The sequence below is a fragment of the Balearica regulorum genome, chromosome 7 (assembly GCF_011004875.1).
Source record: "Balearica regulorum gibbericeps isolate bBalReg1 chromosome 7, bBalReg1.pri, whole genome shotgun sequence".
NCBI classification, from domain to species: domain Eukaryota; kingdom Metazoa; phylum Chordata; class Aves; order Gruiformes; family Gruidae; genus Balearica; species Balearica regulorum.
Window position 1 is genome coordinate 35,861,287 of NC_046190.1, and position 26,413 is coordinate 35,887,699.

The 26,413-nt window shown below is 38.9% G+C and overlaps 2 protein-coding genes across 9 annotated transcripts; one reads left to right on the forward strand and one right to left on the reverse strand.

The window, feature by feature from the left end:
• Positions 1–465: 465 nt before the first annotated feature.
• On the reverse strand, positions 466–19,011 carry PBLD (phenazine biosynthesis like protein domain containing). 4 transcript variants are annotated; one of them, XM_075758883.1, is made up of 10 exons: positions 18,500–19,011; positions 18,264–18,411; positions 15,903–16,002; positions 12,897–12,995; positions 12,253–12,362; positions 12,074–12,103; positions 11,448–11,536; positions 10,133–10,311; positions 8,274–8,336; positions 466–2,721 (listed from the first exon to the last, which is right to left on the reverse strand). In XM_075758883.1, the coding sequence occupies exons 2-10, from the start codon at positions 18,345–18,347 to the stop codon at positions 2,609–2,611; spliced, it is 867 nt and encodes a 288-aa protein (XP_075614998.1). In that variant the 5' UTR covers positions 18,348–18,411; positions 18,500–19,011; the 3' UTR covers positions 466–2,608. The 4 variants fall into 4 exon arrangements, with proteins under 4 accessions (XP_075614998.1, XP_075614999.1, XP_075615000.1 ...); XM_075758884.1 differs by having other exon boundaries at positions 18,819–19,010; XM_075758885.1 differs by having other exon boundaries at positions 18,935–19,006.
• Positions 19,012–19,185: 174 nt separating this feature from the next.
• On the forward strand, positions 19,186–25,827 carry HNRNPH3 (heterogeneous nuclear ribonucleoprotein H3). Of its 5 annotated transcripts, none has more exons than XM_075758877.1 (10): positions 19,186–19,314; positions 20,639–20,775; positions 21,296–21,434; positions 21,963–22,150; positions 22,547–22,633; positions 22,985–23,103; positions 24,474–24,609; positions 24,852–24,932; positions 25,017–25,103; positions 25,413–25,827. In XM_075758877.1, the coding sequence occupies exons 2-10, from the start codon at positions 20,658–20,660 to the stop codon at positions 25,487–25,489; spliced, it is 1,032 nt and encodes a 343-aa protein (XP_075614992.1). In that variant the 5' UTR covers positions 19,186–19,314; positions 20,639–20,657; the 3' UTR covers positions 25,490–25,827. The 5 variants fall into 5 exon arrangements, with proteins under 5 accessions (XP_075614992.1, XP_075614994.1, XP_075614995.1 ...); XM_075758879.1 differs by having other exon boundaries at positions 21,963–22,105; XM_075758880.1 differs by having other exon boundaries at positions 25,378–25,713.
• Positions 25,828–26,413: the final 586 nt, after the last annotated feature.

Here is a 26,413-nt window from a genome sequence, read left to right on the forward strand (position 1 = left end):
TGAAATTCTACAGCACTCAAAGGTTGTATTTAGCATTATAAGGACCTAAAAATTGTGCTGCATAGGTTGAAGATCAAGTAGCATTAATGTTTATTTAAATGATAGTAGTCTCTTCACAGAAACCTACCTTTAAGTAGTTTCCTTTCTGCATTTTCTGTGCAGACTTCAGCTCTTGGAAATTAATTTATTTAAACATCACTGTGTTCTTCTTTTTTCTTGATGTGAAACTCATGCGATTTTGAGTCTAAATTCTCATGTCAAGCATAATCAGACATCACGTATGGTGCTAAGGTAACTTAGCATTCAGGATCTTGCTCAAAAGATAGTTAAGTTAGAGTAACTATAAACAGCTAATAAAACCAACTGGCAAATCCTTTGCCTGAAAATGTGAAGCAAGGCCACAGAAATGCTAAATAATTTGAAGCTCGCACAACCTATTTTTTTCACTAGGAAAGATGGACAGAATTTGTCACAACAATTAATTTTCTTTACCGTTGACTGAAAATATACACTATATTAAGTCTTAGAGAGTTATTAGGATCACCAGGTCAACTACACAATATTTCATGAGAATAAAGTTGCTACTCAGAAAATGAGTGCTCTTTTTCTTGCCACTCTCAGCAGCCTTGCTTGTTTTGCATATGGTTGCATGTTTAATTAGCAATCCTTCTGTAAGTGTCTGCAATTAGCGCAATGATGATTAATAAAATAACTGCTTTAAAGCTCCATTTAGGCAGCAGAACTGCACAATCAGGTATAATTAATTCATCATTAATAAATCATGGCTGATTAACTAATCCGTTGATTACAAACATATTACTGCATAGGCTCCCACCTGAGCTCTGGTGATTTTTCTATCCTGAACAGAAATAGAGACTTAGTAGTAGTAAACTATTAAAAAAAAAAAAAATGCATTAAGCAGCAAAGATATTGATTTGGTCAGGAAATTCAGATAGCAAGTATATTTAAAATTTACTGGGCTTTATTCATTATTAGTCCTCTTGAGTAAAAAAAAATAATTGTACTGTGTATTTGTTAAATGTGGATGGGTGAACAATAATTGCTTCTTTAGTTCATGTATATGCTTAAGGAGAGGGTTTTTTTGGCTGAAAAACAGAATCTCAGATTATGGGCAGACTCACTCTTGCGTAAACCCACAGGAAAGTAGCAAATGCAGCAAAACAAGATTGCAGTATTGCTCCTCAAGAAGATCCAGGTCACTAGCCAGAAAGTAATCAACCTGCTTTGTGAGAAGGCAAGGTCAAGCTGGCAACTAAATATGCCACTGTAACACTGCTGTTAAGCTGCCTCCATAGCCGTGTGTTGCATCTGATCATGAGTCCATATTTATAAACTGTATTTCAGGTCCATGAACTTCAGCAAGAATGAATACAGAAGAACGTGCATTTCCATTTGGCAATTCCTTTTGCTTGCCATCTAGCTCTTGAGCTTCATAGTGCATTTAAATCATATTTTCGGTATGTTCTGTGCAGTGACAGGAGCTAGAAACTTTTATGTCAAATGAATCCTAGGATTCTCACACTGTTACTTGCCTCCAGCTACTCGGGCTTAAGAAAGATCTAAGTTACGAGTTATAAAATTAAAAGTAACTGGAAATAGGGAAACTTGGCACAACTAAGTTCCTCATGATTTATAAAGGGCTGACATCCAGCTGTTCCCACAGTATGAAAGTGCCTTTGAGTTCAAAATACTTCATCCTGAACTATCGCAAAGAGAAAGAACTAAAGCAAAGCTTAGGACAAGTTTTAGCTAGAGTAACTGAAACAGTTCAATATTCCTAGTAAATCCAGAGAAAGATGAGAATGCTAAAGGAAAAAATTACAAAATCTGAAGCAGTACATTTCATGAAGAAAATTACAGAAGAGCTTTTTAATTCAAGAGCAAATCTTCAGTCTTTGAAAAAGTAAATGATATTGCTGTACCAATAAAGTTTTCTTTCAGATTTTAACCAGTTTTATGTGCATCGCTATGTCCGTCTCTTACATCTTTCTGCTAAAATTTTAATTAAAAAATATTGACTAAGCAGCAGTACTACAAGCCATTGTAATACCATTCATATTTGAAAAACAGCGTTCAAGAGAACCATGAAGCACATTTCTAAACCTTTTTTCTTTTTCCATATTTTAATTCAAGTAAATTATGAAACATATGAGCATCACTCCAATCTATGGCAAAGATTTTTTTTAAAGGACTGTAGTCAGATTTCATGGAGAATGACTGAAAATGGAAAAAGTTTGATTATTGTATCAATCAGAAAGTTTACAATTCAGTGCAGGAAGTAGGAATGGCTGTTAACACAGAGTATGGAAATAAAGAAAGAATCGTTTAAAAGCAGAAAAACAAGATAGCTGTCCTTGGACAGTTTCTGAGGTCAGCATACATATAAGTGGCAAGATGAAAATGAAGAAACAATACTAAGGATCTTGAAGATCAGAAGTGAGCATTTCCAAGCATTTTTTTAAAATGGACAATAAGTAATCAAAGACTTTTGAGGACAGTGGCAATTCATTGCCTAGAGCTAAGATATAATCAGCATAATATGAATAATTTGACCGTGTAGGATAAGAAATTGTTAGTGTTAATTTCTTCAGAAAGTCAGGCTTCCTTTTAATACAATAGCAATTTGCCCCGCAATATCAACTCTTCCATCATTACGCAGTGAAATCTTCAACTCTCCTCCACGGCGGGAACATTGAAAAGCTAAATGGAAAGAAGAATCCACAGTTAAAACAATAGTATCTATTACAAATTATTTACAAATCCATGAAAACTCAGGGAAACGAGGCCTCCGTCTCCAGAAGGCAAGCAGCACCAAGGCAAGCACTGTACCAGGGACACCCTGGATGAATTGTCTTTGTGGATGAAGATTAGCTGAGCGTGTAACTCAGACTAGAACTTGTCTATTGAGTCTGACAAAGATGCTAGTTAATACGAGTAGTGAAAGATAGTTTGCTGTGATGTAGACAACCAAGTTTCCTTTGTGTATCTAAAGAAGTTTTGAATTCTTCCATTCATGGCACAGACAACTTCTGTAAGTAAGAAGGAAGAACATAAGAATGAAGAACTACTTTACTGGTATTGAACACTAGGTTGAAAGAATGTGTTTAGCTAATGCGTAAATAAAACTCAAGCAGCCAGTGGAAAAAGTCTACAAAAGAAACATAGATGCTGCGTCAGCTGTCACAAACTGAGATCAAATTCTTACATAGACAGGAACAGATACTGATCTATATAATCCTGAATGTATCATTTAATACAGCTGGATGAAATTTAAGCAGAAATAGTTTTCCACTTGTAAATAATTACAAAACTGAAGTTTTGCCTAAACTGTTTAGTCATATACAGGTGGGACGATAATGCTCACAGCACGTTGAGTCCATAGACTTGTTCAGTAGTTCACTTTTAGCTGCACAACTACTTGGTCAGAAAATGGTCTGGTTCAGATGTCATTTAGCAAAGGTCTGAGTTTCATATAGCATTGTTTTTGTAAAAGGCTGTAAATGGATGACAAGGCATTAATGTTCACAGTCTCCTTCCTCAATGAATCTCCAACTACTAAAAAAGTTGTTCAAAGCCAAAGGGCATGTTCTTCCTTACAAACCCACAATTTGTAAACTGGGTACAGATTGTATTCATATCCTGATGCAGCATAGTATCTCTTAACAGCTGGCATATACGCTGTGTGCTTTAAAACAATTTTCAGCCACGGCTGACAAGAAACCTCTTCCTTATAGCAGGATATTAGTTTTTCAGACAGGGAAAACACTCCAAAACAGTCGAAACAGGAGCTACAGAAAGATTTATATTGATACTTACTGGGTTTTTTTCAATTTATACAACTACTGGTTATTAACTTGTCAGAACAACATCTATGTATGCAGTAATGCCTTCAATTGGAATATTTTGGACACCTGAAGATCCAGACCATGCTAAATTTGTTCAATTATTATTGCCAAGTGGGGATACACAGCTAAACTCTCCCACTCCCTCATGACAGCAAATTTAAATAAAAGATATTAATTATCAATTATGTCAAATGTTCAGAGGTTGGTTGGTTTGGGTTTTTTTCTTTCTTTCTTTAAATGCGGAACCAGTGCTGGTTTCATGGCAGGATTGTTGAGACTGTTTTGATACTGGTCCATTTTATTTTCTTTTTAAAGAAACCTTCAAGGTAAAAGAAAAGAAGAAAAGAAAAAAAAACAAACCCACAAAAGAAAATTTTACCCAAGCTTCTATGAAAATAATACTTCACCTTTTCTTTCTCTCACACAGAAGCATTGATATTTCACACTATGTCTGAAAGTAAACAGACCTGCACGGAATATTTCATTAACTAGAGGATTTCATTTAATAGTAATGTCTCCAGAGACATTCAAGCCATCTCTGATGTGCACTTGCCTTTTGGATCACAAAGTTGTTGTACATCCATTCCATGTCTGTATTTACTAGGAATATCTTATACTACATACACTTCTTATACGTTTTATATACAAATATGAAAATTTTGATTTGTAGAAATAATACGTAACAGCTGAATTCAGTGCCCTGAATACCTCTGTGATTAATCTGAGACACAGGAAAGTTTAAGAGTAGGTACAAGGATGGTGAGATTGAGTGTGATGATATCACAGAATCATGCATCACTGCATTCACAAGGCGACCAGTGGCCTTGTACTAATATTACCCTGTTGTTTTGAGGAGCTTCTTATCAGCCTAGCTGTATCTAAATAACTATTGTTTACAGAATTTGAGGAGTAAGATTTTCTTCATGATGTCATCATAATGACATCATCTCAGGAACAAGTGCCACTCTTGTAAAAATACCCAGTTTTAGAAATCACCATTATGTTGGCTGAATTTCTAAACCCTATAAAAGGACCGATGAAAGAAGCACTTGTTCCTTAACTTAAATGAAGTTAAGATCTCCAGGACTTTTTTCTATTCTAAGAAAGCAGGTGGATAAATCTGGTGATTGATGGAGGGAAAGACATCCTTTGACAGAGATGTTACACTTGTGTATAAATCTGATGTGGTCAATCTATATGTTGAGATTACCCGAGAAAGATGAAAGCTGCAATTACAACTCTGCAAAACTCTTCACTTCATGAGAAGTAATTATTAATTCAAATTAGCAAAAACTTAAATACAGGTAGATTTATTCTACATTAATAAAGCAACTTCTTCACACAAAAAAAAAAAAAATTGAGGAGACTGAAAAGTTAGAAGCTGGGACAGACTTTGTATTGAAAGAAATCCTGACAAAATTTGTGAATGTATAATCTTACAGTTATTAAAGTAAGGTTGGGGTTTAGGGTACTTTTGTTGGGGTTTTTTTCTCCCCCCAAAAAACAACCCCTCAAATGCTATAAACCTGTTCTGTACTGCAAAGGAATCAGAGACATTAAAGGCAGTAACAAGGACAAAATCTCCCCACAAATTAATACAGCTGTTTGAAGTAAACGGGTACAGAAAGATTCCTCTAGCTTCACCTGCGATCAAAAACTGTCCTGGATAAAGCCCCTTCTCTTCACAATACACTGTTAAGTCCTCTGTAAGTCCTCTATAATCTGCTTGGTTATATAGAATTCCTTATGCATGTTTATAAATGTTATCTTAGACATTCATTAGCAATTATGAAAGTCTATAGATCTGATATGAAAGATTATATTTTTTTCAATATTGCAGACACTCTTCAAATAAAAAAAGGCAAGGACTGATACTGAACCTAAGAAAGATCTTCAAGAAAGATCATAAAGTATTTCACCTTGGAAAAAGACTGGAAAATTCTCTTTGTAGTTGATGGGGGTGGTGGTTTATTAGACAATTTGGTCTAATAAAAGTAGGAAGAGAACCCAAACACAGGAAATTATGTCTGATACTTCAGCAGAGATGTAGCTGACCTCCTCCTAGAGGTCACATTACCCAGAGAGATCTGACAATAGATGTAATGTTCCCCATTTTTATATTATTTCATATCTGATCTATTTTGGAACTAACAGATCTTTCACTTCATGGAAGAAAATCTTCTTTTATTCTTGCAATAAAAGGTATCGGCTATTACAGAAGCTACCGCAAAAGTTTCTTAAGAGTCAAAAAATGTTCTTATTTATTAATCTTTGGTGATATGGAATCTTCTTGATTGCCAGCCATCTTTTCCAAATAATCTCATTAGTAATGGAATTTGCACCAGTACTACCTGATACCCCTCAGTCACGTGCACGTAAGGTAGAGTTATTTCTCCTGAACACACATAGAGACCACATGTTGATCACATGTCAAATGAACTTATTCTCTTTAAATCTGCTTTGTATCATTTCTACCACAAAAGAAGTTTGAGGACATATATGCATGAAATTAAAAAAAAAAAATCAAACCCAAACAACCAACCAACAACCTATCTTGTGTGCAGATAGGACTTTTTTTGGTGCTAACCACATTAGAGAAGCTGATTACAGTATCAACTGCCTTTGCTGCTTGAGATAGTTACTCTAAAACAGGAAATGGTACAGTACATACAAAATACATGAAAATGCAAATCAGGTAGAAAGTATAATCTAAAAATACAGACAGAATTCCTGTCTGATCACTTAAAGAAGCAGTGTCTATAGATGGCATGGAAGAGTTTTAAATTCCCCATTAACCTCTGAAAATGTCAAAGTCTTCTGAGAAACAGCCAGTCTATAAGGATGCATTATCAAAGACAGTTTCTCCTCTTCAGAAAATATGTTGGGATTTTTCACCCCAACATTATGGATTTGTGCAAATAAGAGATTTTCAGAACAGAATGTTAAACCTTTCCTTCAATTCATGATGGAGGAGGTCTCAGTCATTGTGGATTACCATACTGAGCTATGGAGCACAAAGAGATCCTTTAAAGACTTTATCATTCTCAAGAAAATCCGTTTTGAGAGTCATTTGACCAAACATAGGAAGGTTTATATTCAAGGTAGCTGTTTGTTTGGAAAAGTGTTTACCTTTATAGACAAGGAACCTTATTAGATCAATGATCCAATCTCTGTTATAAATACTACCAAAGACTTAATTGTTGTCAGGTGCACAAAAGAACTGCAATTCCCTGCCCTCTCTTAGGGAACCAGAGGGTATTTTTTATCGCTTCTGTTGTTCTTCCATTCTCTGGCCAAGCACTAGAAACACAACAAGCAAACAAATACCCAATGCCTCTTTATCTAGTGTTGTCATGTGTCAACAGTTTCTCATTTTTTTTCTATCAAGTTCATCAGTTTCTTGCTTAACAACAAATATGTGATCTAATAAGCATCTCTCATTGAAAGGATGCCAATAAGTCTGTTCTTTGATTTCAGAGGTCCAGTCATCTCAATTTCCTTTAAGGCTTAATCATTTAAAAAGTAAGACTGCAAATAAAATCACAAATAAAATTTGCCAATGCCCATGTATCTTGTCCCCATTCTTATATATTTGTCAGTCACATTTTTTCTGTTCTTGTAACATGACTATTCTTTCTTATATCCTTCCTTGCTATCATGTAAAAAATAATCATCCTGAGGAAAACTGATCTTTATACCTAAATACACAAATGTATCAGAAACCAGGAAAAAAATCCTATACCATAAAGCACATTCTGTGAGTAGAATCTAAATGTTAAAAATACATCATCTCTTCTTATCTAGCTATAACAACACTAGCTATTCTAAGACCTAAGTTTCCTAAAGAAGTCACTGAAGGGATCAGTCTGGAGTAAGTCTCAAGAAAATTCCAAAATCAGGAAGAAACCATATGACTTTTTTCAATCTCACCTTAATATACCTGATAGGAAAGGAAAACACTGTCCAAATTCTACTGGAAAGTACACATTGTGAATAAAAATACCAATACCTTTTCCCAATACCCAAAGTGCAAGCCATAAAGACCAAGAAGTAAAATTCAATCAAAACACAAAACTAACATAATCTCAAGTTCACCAACCTTCAGTTATGATGAAAGGTCATAAGAACTAAAATCCAAAAGCTGAGATCAAAAACTAACTGCAGAGAGTTACAATCCAGAAACCGAGATTCAAACTCCCTGCAGGCATGATGTGTCATGTTGGTGGGTAGGAAAAGAAAGCAATTTCTTAAAGATTACTTCACACATAAAATATTACATAATATTATATTAATATTGAAAAAATGGATAGGGAGTTATTGCTACACTTTGGATTGTAGTAATAATACTCCTTCTTTTTTAGCGAGTAGCTCTTACGGGCAGCTTTGCAAGAAAACCATTTCTCTTACCGAGCATTTCTTTCTTCCCCAGCTGCTCTGACCAGTAGCTGCTTAAAACGGCATGGGCAGATCCTTACAAGAAATTGGAAAACAAAGTACAGAATTAAATTAGAATCACTACTTTATAGAGCAAGCACATTCCAAATGTAAACGCCATAAATACATCAAGCACCACATATGTGTCTAGGGCAAAAACACCTAAGAGTTTGCACAGCAGATAGAACTTCAGGCTTTAACATTTCATTTATTTACAATAAAGCAGTATTACTTCCTCATTTTCTGGCTTCAGTGTAAATTTTGGATAGATGAGGGCTTCGTAATTAGCCACAATTGGTAGGAATACCAGATAGTACCGATTAAAAAACTTGAGCCAAAGTACTCATTTGTTCACCTAAAGTGAAGTTTCCTAATAACAGAATCTCAAAATATTAAATTCAATATATTATTCATCTAAACATGATGTTATTCAATGAAACATGAACAGCTACCCATCAAAAATCTGAACAGGCTTTTGGGTATTTTTTAAGAATAGGAACAAGTGGATAGAAGTCGCTGTGTAAAACAAAAGCATTTCCTCTGCTAACAGTTTTCACAACAAAACCTCAGGTATTTTTCAGTCTTGAATGCCAGTAAATATCAGGAAGTAACTCAACATCTTTAAGGTCTCACCACAGCTTCTGAAAAATAAAAGACCAGTTTCTTGTTTCCTGACTGGCAGATGGCTTAAAAATTCAGAATGATTTCTCAGACTCATAGCTAGAAATGCTGCTTCAGTCTACATTAGCTGCAAAGACACTCTGCCAGAAACCCTACTGTGAAGTAACTACAATGATCAGGGCTCAAGGACACCAGGACACATAGCATTATTAAGAAATCATTACAAAAGAAATATAATAAAAAGCCGTTAACACTGCTAAAAGTATACTTCGGCAATACAACAAAAAGATTTATTTCTGTGAAAGAAAGGACACTTAAAGATGGAAGACAAGCAACAGTAAGCTACAATAAGACTAGAAAAATCTCAGAGGTTCAGGAAAATTCTATCTTTTCCTACATATCAATACTAGTCTTTGCAGAAATCTCAAGAAATGAGCTCTGGGATTAGATATGTCTACCAGACTGTCCCTAGCTTTATCAGGAAAGCAGGACTGAAAGCTTAAAAACCCCTATTATTGTATTTCTTATATTTCTTTGTAAACCTTTCTTTCAGCTAGCAGTGCTGAATAACTAGCATTACTCTAACAAAGAAAGTTTTCTCTTTATCTAGCAAAACACATAATGAGCATTTTTGACCAAGTTCTCAGCTGACTAATAATTAACCCGTGATTAACTGGTACCTAAGCAAACAGCACTATTCTGCAGCAATCATCATCACACCTACTGAGTGGAAATTCAAAGGAATGGGCAGAGAACTAGCCTTCCTCCCCCTAAACAGACAACTAGCTGAGTTCATATTATTCATAGGCCTGAGAATATCCACAATAAATGTCATGAAACTAGATATCTCAGCTGAAGCACAAAAAAAAAAAAATACAGAACACCAACAGAAGTGGATATGAACTTCTACTGCAATACTCATTCAATACCAAATTAGTCTCTAGCTTTTCTCTAATTGGAATACTTCAGGGAAAAAAAAGTGAACAAGACACAGGAATATCTGGCCTGATGACAGCCAGAAGCTGATTTTTTCTGAGTAAGTTGGCATCAGTCATGAAAGTTTTTAGTTTAATGAGCACACTCCTGCTGTCCATATAAAACAGTCATTTATAAGAGACTCCAAAGCACAAAACCAGAATCATGGAGTTTAATCAGAATCTTTTAATTGAACTGAAACAAGAGTAAGAATTGCTTATCACACAAACACATACCTGTAACAGGGTCTTCCAGAACTCCATACCAAGGTGCAAAATATCTGGAGTAAAAATCATGGCCTTTATGTTTTCCACTGGAATTTCCCTTAAGAGTGAGTATGAGTCCTTTCACCTTTCCTGTCTTTTCAGCTGACAAAAAGCGTTGTGCACTCACTTGCAGTTCTTCCAACACAGATCTTGAATATAATTATAGAATTTTAATAGCCTGTATTCTTCATTTTACATTAATTTAAGTATTGAAACAGAAAACTACAAAACCATCTTCTCTACAATCCCAAAACAGTCATGGGAAAATGTTAAGAGGAAACAAGATTTGTAGCATTGTCCTCCCAATGTCATTTGACAGAAGACTACCCTGAATATAATTCATTCTGAGTGAGTAGAGAAAAAAGCTCAAGCCATGCATTTCCTACTTACTTCTGAAAACAGAGCATCCTGGAATATTAGCTATAAAAACATATGCTCTTGTTTCAATGTTTTAATCATTGAAAGAAATACTTCATCGCTACAGAATGCAAAGAGTAAGCACTCCACCTCCTTTCAGAGCAACCAAACAACTAACACCATTCAGATCTTCACGGGATTCTAAAGCACTCTACAACAGTCTCAAGTCTGTGAAGCTGCAGATACCCCCCTACAAAATAAAGCCTGAAAGAGTAAAACCAATAAGTACTCAGCTGAGAATATTTCTATCTCCCCACTAGCCCAATCTTTAAACATTAGTTAGGCCAAATTTAAACTGAAAATAATAGTAATTTGGCCTGATTAAAGAATTTGTTTCAACAATATATCCAAATGATATTTAACAACGAAATTCAGCTGAGATTAACAAATGCTTTGAAATCACTTGAATTGGAACTTCCTCTGTAAAACTACTTATGGTGCTGTTAAGTACGTGTAAGCAGATTACAGATGAATGGGAATGGCATTCTGTCAATGTGCCCAGTCTCACTAAGCAGACCTCTACAGCTATGCACTTACTCATTTGAGAAGCAAGACTCCTAATTTCGTGCTAGGTTACTGGATCTTTTTTTTACTCAGATGGATGGGGAAAATACATGATCGTTAGAACTGTTTCCTACACCTCCTTTTCTTGGAGAAAGATTTCACATTGATCTTATTCAGCTTTGCAGGTTCAATAAGCTAACATGGGAAGATAAAATAACTATTTAACATGGGAGTTTAAATTAGAGTTTTCAATATCCACCTGTTTTAAACCTAGATAAAAGAGCCTAGTATATAAGGAATAAAGGTTAAACAAGCAGACTCAATTTCTGCACACTTGATTATTTAAAAAAAAAGTGTAAGACACCTTTCATAGGCATCACTGAGGCGGACTAAGAGTTTCTTTGTGTCAGGAGAATAACGGAGATCTTGAACAATCATGTCACCAACGGCTGCCTGGTGGAAAAGTTAAAGGAGACAAAGAAAAACATTGTAATTTGAACATGAAATATTATTTATTTCCTTAACATTTTCATCTAACAAATTCCCTGCTAGAACAGAGCTTATGCAAGGTCTTTCATGCAGCCCTCAAGTACAAGCAAACAAGAAAAGTAAACGCACTAAGTGCATGAATGGATATGCGTAGTTGCTAAAAGCTCTGTATATGTCAACTTGGAAAGAATTTCAGGGACCTACAGGAGGGCAAGGACACTAGATTGCCCTCAGATGCATATAATAGGCTGAAAATGCCACTGAAATAAAGACTGATGCTCCAGTCAATGGTAGTGGGAGACATAAGTTCAACTGCAGCATTTTGGAGAACTTCATTTCCTGAGCTGCATGACTCGGACCTTTAAAATTAAGTGTTTCAAGTGTTTCAGGAATACACCAAGCAATGCCATGTCACCACTCTTCAGCCATTTTAATATATAAAAACGAGTCTAGCTCTTATAAATGTGCTTCTAAGATCACATATAGATTCTTTTCTTTTACCTTTATTAACTCTTCTACTTCCTGAAGTACCTGAAGAAAACAAAAACCAAAAACCACACTGTAAAAAACAGAACATATATATGTAGGTACCTATCCAACTACAGACAGACAGATATACGCATAAAAACATAAACACATACTTTCCGTGAAAGCCTTTGATGAGTAAGTTTTTGACTGACCTGTGGGTAGGTTAAGTAAAGTGGTAAGTCCAGGACAATATGATCTTCCACTTGTCTGGCTTTTAATTCCCCACTCAGTGTCATAAATGTGAGAACTGAATTTCTGTTTTCTACAGAGAGAACATTGCAACATGATCAAACATAAGAATTTGAATCTAAATTATTATAGTGCTTGAAGAAGCTCAGTATATTCAACAAAAGTTAGTTATGCAGCTAAAATATAACTACAGTAAACCTGTATTCTGAGGTAAAATTCCCAAGTAAATAAATAATCTGCTGAGGCTAATAAACACAGAAACTGCCAGTGAATCTTTCCTGCATGTTCCTAGAATGAATGAGAATTTCCTTTTAACAGAAAGAACAATATTTTCTGTTAATCAAATTCTACTGTACCTTTCCCAGATGACATTTGCATACTTAGCACTTTTCTTAAGAGTAATAGTCGGGCATCAGAATCCAAGTGTAGGCATCAGACTACAACCTTACAATTACAGAGCAGTTGTAAAAGGCAATACCTAACACATACTCCATATGTGTTCTCTGAATGTTCTGAACATTTAATTGTCATTGATGTAGAAAACAGAGATCTTAATTAGAAGTAAATTTTCTAAAAAGTTCTAGTAATAAACAGCTTGTAAACATACTTTGTATGTGAAACAACACAGCAGCTGCTGCAAGCGTAGCATGACCACAGAGAGGAACTTCATTGGCTGGGGTGAACCACCTGAGTCCAAAGCAGGAACCTTGAAAATAAAGTTTATTTAACATTATTAAGCGGAAGGAGTCTATTTCTTCAATTTATCTCCAAACTTCATACAGAGTGATGACATTTCAGTTAATCAAAAGCACATTATAATCAGCCTTGCTCTTAAACACTCTTTTAGGAACTTGTTTTGCACTGATTTTTGGAATAGCTATTGCTTTTGAGTCAGGTCAACAACAGGAGTGTACTACTAAGAGGAAAGCTACTTTGTTACAGGAGCTGCTCTTGTAGAAATGCCTGCCAGCCTGGGAACCAGAAGTATCCTTGAGAAGCACAGCTGGCACCTTCGAAGGGCTGCTGGGTAGACAGAAACCGGAGACATGCTGAAATATCATCAGTAAGCACAAAACCAACAAACTGTAACAGCAACTCTTCACCTGAAAACGTGAAAATAGTCTGGAAAAAGGGGAAAACATCCTGAGAATATAAGAATCAGTCACTGTCACTGGTTGTTCTAACTGAAAGAACAGGAAAACGGTCTGGAAAAATGAAAATTGGTCTGAGAGAATAGAAAACATCATAATCTATTGGCTGTTCCAGGTGAAAAATAGAAATTAACAGCATCTATTGGCTTCTTGAAGTGGTGGTGTCCTACATTCTTTTACGTCTCCATGATGTAAAAATTACTAAATTTTTACTCAAAATGAAGCTTCTCTCTCCAAGAACTTTCTGTGCTGCATGTATTTTTCCCTTTCCTAAACAGGTCTGCGTGAACTTTCTACAAGATCATGGACCCTTGCCAGAGACACATGGCTGACTCCAAACTCTGTGACAAAGATCGCCTTTCAAGTGAGACTGTTATTTTACTGGTCCCCCTCTGGGCCCACTTCTGGGCTTGGTTTTGTCTTCCCACTTCTGGGATGGCTGGGTCCCCTTCTGGGATTTGTTTGTCCTCCCCCCCCTAGAATCTATTCAATGTGCTTGGTACCATACACAAATAATCTATCATAAGTATATCTATTGTTATATTATTGATGTTTGATTATTGACTGGTCATAAGTTAGCAGTAACTTGTAATAATATATATATACTTCTTGCTGCTATTATTGATTCCTACTATACCACTGATCACTGACAACACTTTGCAATACCTGGAGTTATATATATATATTCACTTTATTAATCATAGGCATACTTGCTAATAGTGATTGTTGTGGTATTCACGGTAATCTGTAATAGAGAATTTAGAAGATAAAGCCTCTGTGTCCCTGTGTATTATGGAATCCTATGAATTCACAGTCGCAATCTATACACCTGCAGGGTGGGTTACCCTTTAGGGGTTCAAGTTAATTTTGTTGGTATAATGGAATCTGTACCAGAGCTAGGTCAGTTATGCTCTTTGCTTAAACCACCAGTCAAGTCTGGTAAAAACCTCTAATGTACACTAACCCTTCATTTCACTAGAAATCATATTTCTATTTGTTGCTTAAAAACGTTGGAACCTTATACTTGGCACTATACTTGGTTTCCTATAGCTTCTGGAGAGTTCTTGCACTATGGCATTTAAGATAATGCTTATGAAAATATATTTCAAGTGATTACCATACAAACACAACTAAAAGATGCAAAAGAAACAAATGATATTTTAAAAAACCCAAACAAGTCTTGTCATTGCCCCTGTGAAAAATTACTGCATTAAAGTCAGAGTTCCCTGTCTAATGAAAACAAATAGAATCCCCACAAAACCTAGTGATTAAACTAATGGAGATGGCAGAGGAGTGCTCTGAGACAGGGCAGACACAGAACCCAGCTGTGAGCCGGCCCTGTGGCGTTAATGCACTCCCCCAAGTGGAAATTGTGGCTGAAAGCAGGAGGAAATGGAGTCAGCCATGACCAACTGGAGCAGACAAGCTCTGTGACCCAGAAAACCTGCCTGGGTGCTTGAGACATACAGCTGTACTCAGACTGAGAAGACATTTTGTACTCTTATAAATCAATGTATCCACAGAATAATATAGATTTTTTCTTAATGAAAATTAAAAGAAATGCACGGATCACAAACTCCTACTCCTGCAAAAGCATATTCTTTGTCCAGGAGCCCTTACTACACCAATTAATGTTCCAGAAGCAGACGATAGTCTTATGAATTAAATTCTGATGTTCCTGGTCTCCTCTCGCTTCCACCACCCTCTCAACACACACATTCTCAGATGTAGCTCAGTGATTAAATTCTTTCCAAAAAAATTGTGCATGTTTTTAGCAGCTGTGTGGGTCTGATGTCACAAACTCTACTCCCATTAATATCAAAAGCACTTTAATGAGAAAGAAGTTGGCGCTTTACACGCTGTTGGATATGGACAACTTGAAAACAAACAAATGTATTAAACATATTGGCAAAGTGTTAACACGAAAAGTGAAAAGTATTATCACTACTTGATTCAAGCATTTAGTCTAAACCTAAAAAAAAAAAAAAAAATCCAGTTTATTAACAACGGGAGTAAGCGATGATAGTTAATGCTTTAAGAAAATCCTCTTTAATTACAGAGACTGCAGAAAATCCCACTCCCTGAACAACCAACCAAATGATAAAGAACAGTTTATTTGCGTACTGTTCTAGGACCTCTTTCAGACAGCTGATAACCCCAAAGCTGTTTATCTCTCTCTGCCACAATGCCGTATCAAAGTGAGGGCATGCCAAGATGATACCTCAACCTGGAATCTAACCCCAGGCTAGCGGGGTTCCAGCCCTTTGGCTCATGCCACCACACAACTCCAAAGTGAGCAGATTCAGCTGAAAACTAATCCACGAAGTGATTTTGACTGGACTCTCTATTTGTCTGATACTTTCTATCTTTCCTAGTGTCTCTCCATTTCCTCTCCCATCATCACCCACAGTGTCTTCCTATTGCCTTGGAAGAGATTTTGGTGGGTAAACAGAACCACTCACTTTTGGTAAAGTCATCTCCAGGGCGCAGTTTTCTGATGAAAGCAGTTTCTGAAAGGTTCATTTCTGCTGCGATTTTTTGGTGCAAATCTTCATCCAAGTCCTAATGATGAAACAACAAATCCAAATAAAAGCAGGCCAAAAAATGCAGAATCAAACTCCGTCAAATAAATACAGTCATTTCATTTTCTATTATAATAAAACATAGATCTATTTTTATTTCAAAATACCTTCTGAGAGTAAAAAAAACCTTTAGGCACAAAATGGGATAACTAGTTCAATCATTGCAATACATAGGCATTTCTAATATCTGTCCTATTAGTTTACAAATTCATGGAATACATGGAAAATAAAATCACTAAAAACCCTAAACTCAGTCTTTCCCTGAACACAGATCTTTTTTAAAGTTATGATTAAAGTCACACTGAGAAATCATTATTAACGTAATCTAAAAATAACTACAACTCTCTTTTTATAACTCTGAAAAATCCATGCCAGCAAGAGGTATGCAGTAATGGCTACGGCAACAGCCAAGATGACTGATCAGCACTTATGGCTGTACCCTCGATACTACCCATTGAACAATGGGAACAATACAGTAAGTTAGTAGAAGCCGAGGGGAGATAAACTGAAAAACAAAAATGCTGGAGCTTGCTACATTCTGCTCTAACTGCCTGAAGATTTAAATCAGTGAACATTGAACCCAGGATACATGAGTTGCAGCGACTGTGTAAAATTCTACTTCACCCTTGTTCCATTGCTCTTTCTCCCTTACACTCACTGCCCAGGTTTGAGAATCTGGTCTTTGAAATAGTGAAATATAAATGAAACAAAGTACTGAGTGGAGTCGGTCAGGTTCAGGCTCTGATGGATAAAAATTTGCCCTGCTAACATTACTTATTTCCCTTAATAACGTTAATCCTTTTCAGCTAATGATCCCATACTACAGATACAAAACAATTACTGATATGTATCATAGACCTGTATTTGCAGAGTGAATTCTATGCGATTAAACAACATTCTAACTTTTTACCTCTCCTTTATTCCAGGAAAATAGTTCTGTCATTACTCTAAAAGATACTAAACCAGAACAAAGACCAACCAAAGCTTTATTAAAAATAATAGAACTTTATTGAAATAGTGCCATCCTGTGGTACTTCTAAAAAACAGAAAGGGCTTGTTTGGCATTCTTGCATTACTCTCAACAGTTTTTGTAAAGCATCTGCTGACTCTGAAGGGAACAGAGAACAGAAATATTGTTGCTAGCTGCACCATATTTTCTTTGAGCTTAGAATAAAATTATGCCTTAGAATATCTGCTTTAACTGAATCTCCATTTTAACTTTGACACTAAAGCCTCTATGGGCCCCAAGTACTGTAGAAAAAAAAACTTTAAAATCTTTCTTCAAAGGCAACATGCAAATAAGTTGCCCCCACAATATATTAATGTAATAAAGTAAAATTAATATAAAAATTCAATTAGAAGCTCATAGTTTTAAAATAAGTTCTAGGTTTTAGGGGACCAAAACTACCTCTGAAGTGAGATGTTCTCAGTCATACCTAGCTGATCTGGTAAGTAGGCTGTATTGTATGAGATCTAGATGGGCTTAGGAACATTTAGAAAGGATTCATATTGTCAGTACAAGCTATTGCCATTGACTGCTCTACGTGTATTTGTATACTTACAATTTTCCTCAAGTATTATTATACAAATAAGGCCTATAAATTTCTAATCTAGTTTAGTAATTTGGTTTTGGTAGAAATTGTCAAGTGTACCAATTAGTACCAACTGTTCAGAACACCTTGACAAGGAAGATGACTACTGTCAACTGCACTAAAACTACCACACATCTTTGAAGTAATAAAACCTGGCTGTTTAAACTTGGCTAAAGCTGAACCTGACTCAATAGCAGTGAAAGACTCAGAACCAGGTCTATATTCCTCCCCCTCTTTCCTTCGGGGGGGGAGGTAAAAAAAAAAGAAAACCCTCCCACTTTAACATTTGATTCAAAACCTACAGATTCTATGCTATTCCATTTCCTTTCAGAGATTTCACTCTGAATCCATTGGCTGAAGAAATTAAGCGATTACTTTTTGACTTAACTCAGAATAAAACCTGTATGTTCCTTTAAGAAAAACTTTAAAAAGACCCACAAAAAATACAAAGTCTGTCTTGTATGAAATCGTTATGATCGAAAATTAGTACCTGTAATTACTCTGCATTCTGAAGCAACAGCAAACACTTGCAAGCGTAACTCCTGAGTAAAGGAAGCAAAGTGTAATGCAGTGCTGAGTGCTCAGGTGAAGTAAAGAACAGTAAATGCCATTGCAGTCCCTCATAAAATAGTTATTTTTTAAAACTTACATTTTCAAGCAGGCAAACTGCCGCAGGATTTCCAGAAAACGGCCGGTTTGTAAACGCATCAACCGTAAAAATGGGAATTTGCATTGTCGTTTGCACCTATTTAGTCTGAAGCGGTTTTCTGCAAGGTACTTCCTAACCAGCTTTATCCCTAAATGAAATCAGAGCTCTAAGTTAATATTTCCCCAACGGCAGGAGGTGCCAGCGGCCCCCATATCCCGTCACTTCCGAGCACGTACAGGGACTCAAACCTCCTTCCACACCCCCAGCGCTCAGTACCGATTGCTCTCAATTCTTTAAGATTTTAACCTCCCACTGACATCGCTTGCTACCTGCTCCCAGAACGCTCTAACGGGCCCTTCTAACGCAACGCCCGGCCCAGCCTGTCCCGCACTGAGGCACTTAGGAGGGCAGGAACTGTGCGAGGTTCCCCGTGGGTCCGGCCTGCCGCACATTTACCACAGCTGCAAAGCTGAGGAGACGCGGGCAGCCACTGCGTGCGCCCATACCGGGCAACCTTCCCCATCCTCCCTCCTAAGCTGAGGGAGCCGGACGCACACTCGAGAGCACGACCAGCCGCCGGCGCCCCTGTGAGGGGACGCCTGTGTGAGGCGACGCCTGTGTGAGGCGATGCCCGCGAGCAGCCGTTACGGGCACGCGCCGCAGTCAGCAACCCGCGCCAGCCGCGCGCCCCCAACTCAGCGTTCGCTTGGCGCCAAGCGAACAGAGGAGTCGCGTGACCACAATCTCAGGGCGCATGCGCCCCGGCGTCCCTCAGCCGCAGTTGTGAGAGGAATAGGCGGGAACTGCCCGTCCGCCCCGCCGCGCATGCGCCGTCACTGCTTCTCCCCGGATGCGCGCATGTGCCGGTGCCGCCCAGCCGGGTGTGAGGAGCGCGGTGTGGCTATCGCGATACTTGCGCGGTCGGGGCGCCATCCTGCCCATTTTAGTTGCGTAGGTTTCGAGCCCGCCGGCCGGTTGGAAGTGAAGAGGAGCTTCCTTCCCGGCAGAAGCTCCTGCCGGGGCACGTCGAGGGGTGTGCGAGGGTCTTCTGGTGAGTGGAGAGGGGGAGCGGGCTGAGCGAGCCCCGGTTGGGCCCTCCCGGGGCGCCTGCAGGCGGGGTGACGATAGCAGCCGGGGCTCGGGCCCTGAGGCGGGCGGGCCTTTCCGCCCCTCGGCGCGGTGCCGGGGCCGGCGCACGCCCGCGGGCAGCGGCGTTCCCGGAGGACGGCGTGGGGGAGGGGGCGGCGTGGCGCCTTTCCGCGGAGCCTCGTTCCCGAGCGCGGCCGCCATTTTGAGTGGTGGAGCCGAGGGTGGCGGCGGCCCCAGGAGAGCGGCGGGCGGCGGCGGCGGAGGGGCTCCTGGGGGGCTGAGGGTGCGCGGGTGGAGGCCAGGCGGCTCCTCCGAGGCGGAGAGGTGGCAGCGGGGCGCGGCCGGGAGCTGGGCGGGAGCGGGGCAGGTGGGAGGGGGCGGCCCTGGGAAGGCGCGGTAAATGGCGCCGGGGAGCGGGCGGCGGGTCAGGGCCGCGATTTCGGCGGTAGTCGGCGCCGCGGGTCGGAAGGACGGCGGGGGGGGGGCGGGGCGGTGTCGCTCCATGCCGGGATAGGGCGGCGATCGCTGTTTTTTGGCGGTTGCAGCTGGGCGGCCGCCCGGCCCATTGTGGGGGCGCTCCCGGTACCGGTAACACACCCCCCTCCCCTCCCCTCCCCCAATACACCAACGGAGGGCGGCGCGCGCGCACCTGCCGAGGCGCCGGCGCGAGCCCGACACCCCCCCCAGCCCCCCTTCCCCGTCGGGGTCTCGGTGCGCGGGGCCCGTCTGGCTGCCCGGTGGCACCGACCCCGCTGCCCCTCAAGGTGATCCTGCCTTCTCCCGGGCCCTGGCCGTTGGAGGTAATGCCTCGCTGGCGTTCCCGGTAGGGGGAAAAAACCCAAACCCAAACAAAAAACAACGGGGAGCGTGGCCCGTGGCGCTTTGTTTGCAGACAAAGGAAGGCCTTGTCTTTCCACGCAGGAACCGTGGCGTGGTTCCTAGCCCTCCTTCAGCTGTCACGCTTGAAAAAAAAAAAACCACCCAACAAAAACCAACCCAAACAAACTACAAAACCTTATAGGACGGACGTTCAGCGTACTCTGAGTAAATAACGAGCTTCGTGTGTTGTGCCTACCCACGTGCTGCTCTCCCTACACGCTGAGTTTGGGGTGGGTTTAGATGGGGCCGTGCTGTCGATGTGATAAAGTGCAGTTTTAAAAACATAACAGAAGTAAAGTTCATTATATGTAACCCTAGTTATCTGAAGAAAAACTGCCAGATTTCTTCTGAGGGGGAGGGACTTGGGCATATGTGGAGTCTCAAAATTCTTTTCTTTTTTTTTTTAGTGTTTGATTGGAATAAAAGATGGACTGGAGTGGAAAACATAATGGCCCGAATGATACAACTAATGATGGAACAGTGGTACGACTTCGAGGCCTGCCATTTGGTTGCAGCAAAGAAGAGATTGTTCAGTTTTTCCAAGGTACCTCTAGTATAGTCAAAGTATAGCGACTGAATTTTCTTTTACACAATGTTTTGCGCATTTTAATTCGCACTAGCTATTAATGGGGTGGATGGGAGGGATTGTGTTAGATTATCTTAAGTAAGAATTATGCCCTGTAAATGAAGTACAAGTAACTGTAGACATAGTAAAACACAGTATGTATCTAATTCTGTTGAGGTGGTAAACATGTTATGCATATTGGGATAATCTGAATGTGTTAGCGCTTGGATCAGTTAAATTGCTTGATCGGTAGCTATACTTTCTTTGCGTAACTTAGGTGGTTGTATTTTTGTATAGCTTAAACAGAAAAGAAGTATGGCTAAATCCGTAAATATTTAATGAAAGATCATTGGCTTGTATTATTGGGTGATGGGGGAAAGAAGGTGGTTTTCTTTTTCGTTGTGTTGTTTAGATATGCTTTAAGTATTTGCTACAGATGGGAATGTTTCAGCCTTTAACACTGTTCCCCTTGATGGGGTTATTTGTCCTTGGGTTAAAGGGTTGGAAATCGTGCCAAATGGGATAACATTGACGCTGGACTACCAGGGGAGAAGCACAGGGGAGGCCTTCGTGCAGTTTGCTTCAAAGGAGATAGCAGAAAATGCTCTGGGGAAACACAAGGAAAGAATAGGGCACAGGTGGGGATGGAGAGTTTGGGATGGTGTTAAATCTTTATTTTTGGGGGTTGTGGGTCAGTAATGCTTTTGGGGGGGTTGGGGACCATTATATGGAACTGGCTGTTGTTAAGAATTTTTATAACTGATCCTAAGTTAACTTGGGGAATACAGTAGATTTGGGGGGTGGGGGAGACAGTATTGCTCTGGGTAGTTTGCTAAACTCGGAAAATTGTTTCAATCATTCTCGTGTAGGGTAATTTGTGATAAATGCTTTTCAACAGTATGTTTCTCATACTGGAAAGACATGTTTTTTGCTTAACTTGTACAGCTAGAATTTTCACGTAGTAATCTTTGCCAAAGTGTTTTGTGTCTTCTTTTATACACTTAAGATTCTTACGGTTTTGAGGAGAAACTTAAGTTGTATGGTATCTCTAGACACTTCTATTGGACTGTACGTTTAGTTATAGAAAACGTAGTATGGCCTTTTATAATATTCAGACAGCTTATGCGTGTGTTCTTATTGGTACCTTGAAAATCCTCTTTTATTAGATATATTGAAATCTTCAAAAGTAGTAAGAGCGAAATCAGAGGATTCTGTGACATGCCAAGAAGAATGATGGGACAACAACGACCTGGACCATATGATAGACCATTAGGAGGAAGAGGGGGTTATTATGGAGCTGGGCGTGGAAGTATGTATGACAGAATGCGTCGAGGAGGTGGTGGATATGACGGTGGTATGTTTTATCTAATGAATGGAGGTTCTGTTGTCAGTTTCGTGTTTCTGACATTTTTGTCAAGAAATAAAGAAATGGCAGTAGCTGCAGTACCCGTTAGGTTTGACACGCTTCTCAAAAAATTTTACCTTGTAATGTATCGGAAAATTTGACTCAGTATTTAAGATTAATGGAAGTAATAAGGAAACTACAGCAGAATTACATCTCACTTGCATGTTTCAGTCTTTTTGCTATATAAAAGGAATTTTGCGTTTGCACTCTGTTCAGAAATCCAGGTTTAACAGTCTGTAGAAGCCGTTTGCAAATTCTGGGTGCCCAAAGACTGAAAAATTGTGCATCGCTTGGTGAATTTTCAGTAAGAGTGTAATCATTGCTTTCTTTCTCTCCATTGCACAGGATATGGTGGCTTTGATGATTACGGTGGCTATAATAACTATGGCTATGGAAATGATGGCTATGATGACAGAATGAGAGATGGGAGAGGTAAAAAAAAAAATTACTTTTTTAATAGTTTGTTTAAAAAGATTTTTGTATTCTTTGAGTTGTAAGACATAGTATTTCCAAGACAGAAATAATAACTTTCTTCATTAGATTATTTTGTAAAGAAAGAAGGTTGTTTAAAAAAGAGGGAATTGGGGAATCTTAGGTAACAGTAAATGCATTGTGTAGGAAATCTTCTGGTTAGGTGTTCAGGTTGATACCCAGGAAGTGTAAACATCGTACGTTCGGTGGCATAAAGCCAGCACTTTGAGAAAAGCGGTAGTAATGACTTCCCTGGCTTTTCATGATGATCTTACAGGCGTGTGGTTTTGTTTGTTTTGGGTTTTTTAATAGGCATGGGAGGACACGGCTATGGTGTAGCTGGAGATGCAGGGTCAGGTTTCCATGGTGGCGGTCATTTTGTTCACATGAGAGGACTGCCTTTTCGAGCAACGGAAAATGATATTGCTAATGTAAGTACAACAGGAAAAGGGCTTTCTAAAGCCAAGAGTTTGTACGTTGTCTTTCTTCTTCCAAACTCAATTAAGCTCTCAAACAAGTGACTGATAGCAACTGCTGACTAAAGTCATGGCCCCTTGTGTGAGTTTCACAAAGCTTAGCAATAAATGAGCTTTTATAAAGGTGTTGTCTGAGGTAAGATTACTGAAGAAGTCAGCCAAACTATATTTAACATTCATCTCCCTACTCTCTGTGTGGTCATTTCCATAAAAGGTGTATTGAGAGAGAGAACAGTTGTTGCAATCAGTATCCTCATTTTAAGGCTTTCAGAAGTTTGTTTAAGCTTAACTGAAGATTTATAATTTTGTAAAAGAGTGATAGCAGATGTGAAACTCATAGTTTGTATATTTGTTTGTTGACCTGAGACTTGTTTCAGGAGGGGGAATGTGGGAAGACTGTAGGGAGCTGCATTCAGTTGCAGGGGACGGTATCGCGTTACTTGTAAGAGATCAGGGTGGCAGATAAAAGTACATCTGCAAGATTTTAGGAATATGTTCTTGTGCCAGTATAGATGTGGTGGTTGTAGAGGAAAAGTTCTCTTGGGATAGAAAGTTGTTTTTGGTTTAAACATAGGCTCTCTACAGAGGGGCTCCATCTGTATTGGTTGCACCTGTATGTTATATATGCCAAACTCCATTCTTAATCTTGTGCTTATTTTCTTTTGGGGGGGGGGGTTCTTTGTGTTTGTTTTTTGTTTGTTTTAAAGTGAGCTATATTTCCTTCTATCGGTTTGATTTGTTTTCTTTAGTCGAAAGACTCTCTGAGAACAAGGGCCAAACTTCAGGCATTGATTCAGAGCATGTTATTGCAAGTTGATGAGTAGTACTTCATTTGCACGTACTGTTTGGTAAAAAGGGTCTTAGTCAGAAATAACCATGGTGTGTCTTTGAATTCTGTAGCAAGGAAGAGCAGTCGTGAATTCCATAAACATGTCCCTGCTTTGAGAAATCTTATTTGGCTCTGCTTCTTCAAAAACAAAGTAATTACTTGCCTTTTCCAGGATGGCATCATATTAAAAATTGTTGCTTAAAGCGATGTGTGTGTGGGCAGGAATTTTTTTTTTTTTTGTATCTTTGCTTTTAAAAAGAAAGCTCCTTGAGCTTTGTAGCTGGAGCTCTTCCAAGTTGTGTAATAATAATAGATTCTAAGTGTAGATTGATGAAATGTTGAAGGTCCACTAAGTAGTACTTTGGAAATCAGTAATTTATGTAGTAGGATGAGATGAAATTAATGCAATGCTCCACTAACCAACCACTGGGATGGAAAAAAAAAGTACCTGCCTTGAATTCTGCATTAATGGGATTTTTTGGGGTTTTTTTCTTAGTTCTTCTCACCGTTGAACCCTATAAGAGTTCACATTGATATTGGGGCAGATGGAAGAGCCACAGGAGAAGCAGATGTGGAATTTGTAACACATGAGGATGCAGTAGCTGCCATGTCTAAGGATAAAAACCACATGCGTGAGTGTCATGTTCACTTAAAGCTTTCATTCACCAGCCTTTAGCAGGGCATATAAGGGTTTAAACTGCATTTAATTGTGCAGTTTAATATACAAATCTTCAGACTTTTTGCAATTTATGACATTTCAAACTTGCTTTTTGGGGACTTCTTTTATTTGTAAGTTGGGGTTTTTTTTGTTTTGTATCTCTGCTGCTGGTTTCTGAAACAAAATTCAAAGTAAGGCTTTTTTTGTTTCCTACAGAGCATCGATATATCGAACTATTCCTGAATTCAACTGCCGGAGGTGGTTCTGGAATGGGAGGCTATGGCAGAGACGGAATGGGTACGCATCAATTCCAGGCTTAGCCGACGCTTTGCCGAGGCTAACAAGTCCCAGGCTTGTAACGATGCGCTTCTGCTCTTTCAGATCAAGGTTACGGCTCCGTGGGTAGAATGGGAATGGGTAGCAATTACAGCGGTGGATACGGAACTCCCGATGGCTTGGGTGGATATAGTAAGTACAAGTTTTGTTTTAAATGTAGTCTTTAAACGTATGCTAACGTCCGTCTTCCAACGGACGATGGGGAAGGGTGGGGAGGCTTTGTGTGCCGGGAGAACAGGAAGGCGGGTAGTGGTTGAATTGAAACCGTAAATACTTGGAGTTTTACGCATTTTGCTACTGCAGCGAATGCTCATTTAGAGAAGTAGTGCTGAAGTACTGTTGTTTTAGTGTAAGTTGTCATATTCAACTGTTCTGTACTACCCATCACATTTTTTCTTTTTTTAAGGTATGTATGCGTGACCTTGTGTCAATTGTTTGCAGGTCGTGGCAGTGGAAATAGTGGAGGATACTATGGGCAAGGCAGTATGGGTGGAGGAGGATGGCGTGGAATGTATTGAAGGATAGCCTTGCTTCTACAAAACATCCTGGAAGAAACAGTCTCTGGTCTACTAGACTTTCTTACGAAATTTAATTTCTTTTGTATTTTAAGAACTTTATAATGACTGAAGGAATGTGTTTTCACAATATTATTTGGTAAGCAACAGATTGTGATGGGAAAATCTGTTTTCTGTAGGTTTTATTTGTTGCATACTCTGACTTTAAATAAATTTTTATATTCAAACCACTGATGTTGATACTTTTTATACTAGTTACTCCTAAGGATGTATTACATATTCAAGACTACAGTCGGTTTAAGATGTTGTACTATGGTTCAATAAAGGTGGTTGTACTGTAACTCCTATGAACACTGATTCAGTTCTATGTAATCTTGGTGTAGTGAATGAGTTTGGAAAATTCACTTGTTTAAGGGGAAAAGGGTAGATGAGTAGATTAGTTTATTTGGTTACGATCTTTCCTAAACCCTTTTGATAAGTTGTGCGTAATAATTTCTCAACACTGTGTAAAGCTGTGGAGGCTAAAATTCATCGTTCCAGCTTTCTTCCTTGTTACTACCACAATCTATCACAACTGCATAAAGGAGTAGTGCCCAAGGTTTCTGCCTCCGCAAAACAGAGCAACGAGGCTTATTTCCACGCTTTGCTGTAGAACTCTAGGTACTGCGTTTCACATGTGTAACTTCCAAATCAAACTAAAAGAAAGACTAGCGTAGCTTTAAGCTAACATGAAATGGGTCAAAACCTCATTAATTTGATGCTATCTGTGTAGGTTTCTGTTGGTTTTGGGTTTTTTTCCACAAACTGCTTTTGGGAAAAGTGGAGGATTTGGAAGTAAGAAGTTAGACTTTTTTTCTTTCATGAAATTACTGTATTTAAACTTTTTTTTTTTTTTTTTGCTGCAGAGCTGATTTGTCTGTTACTTGT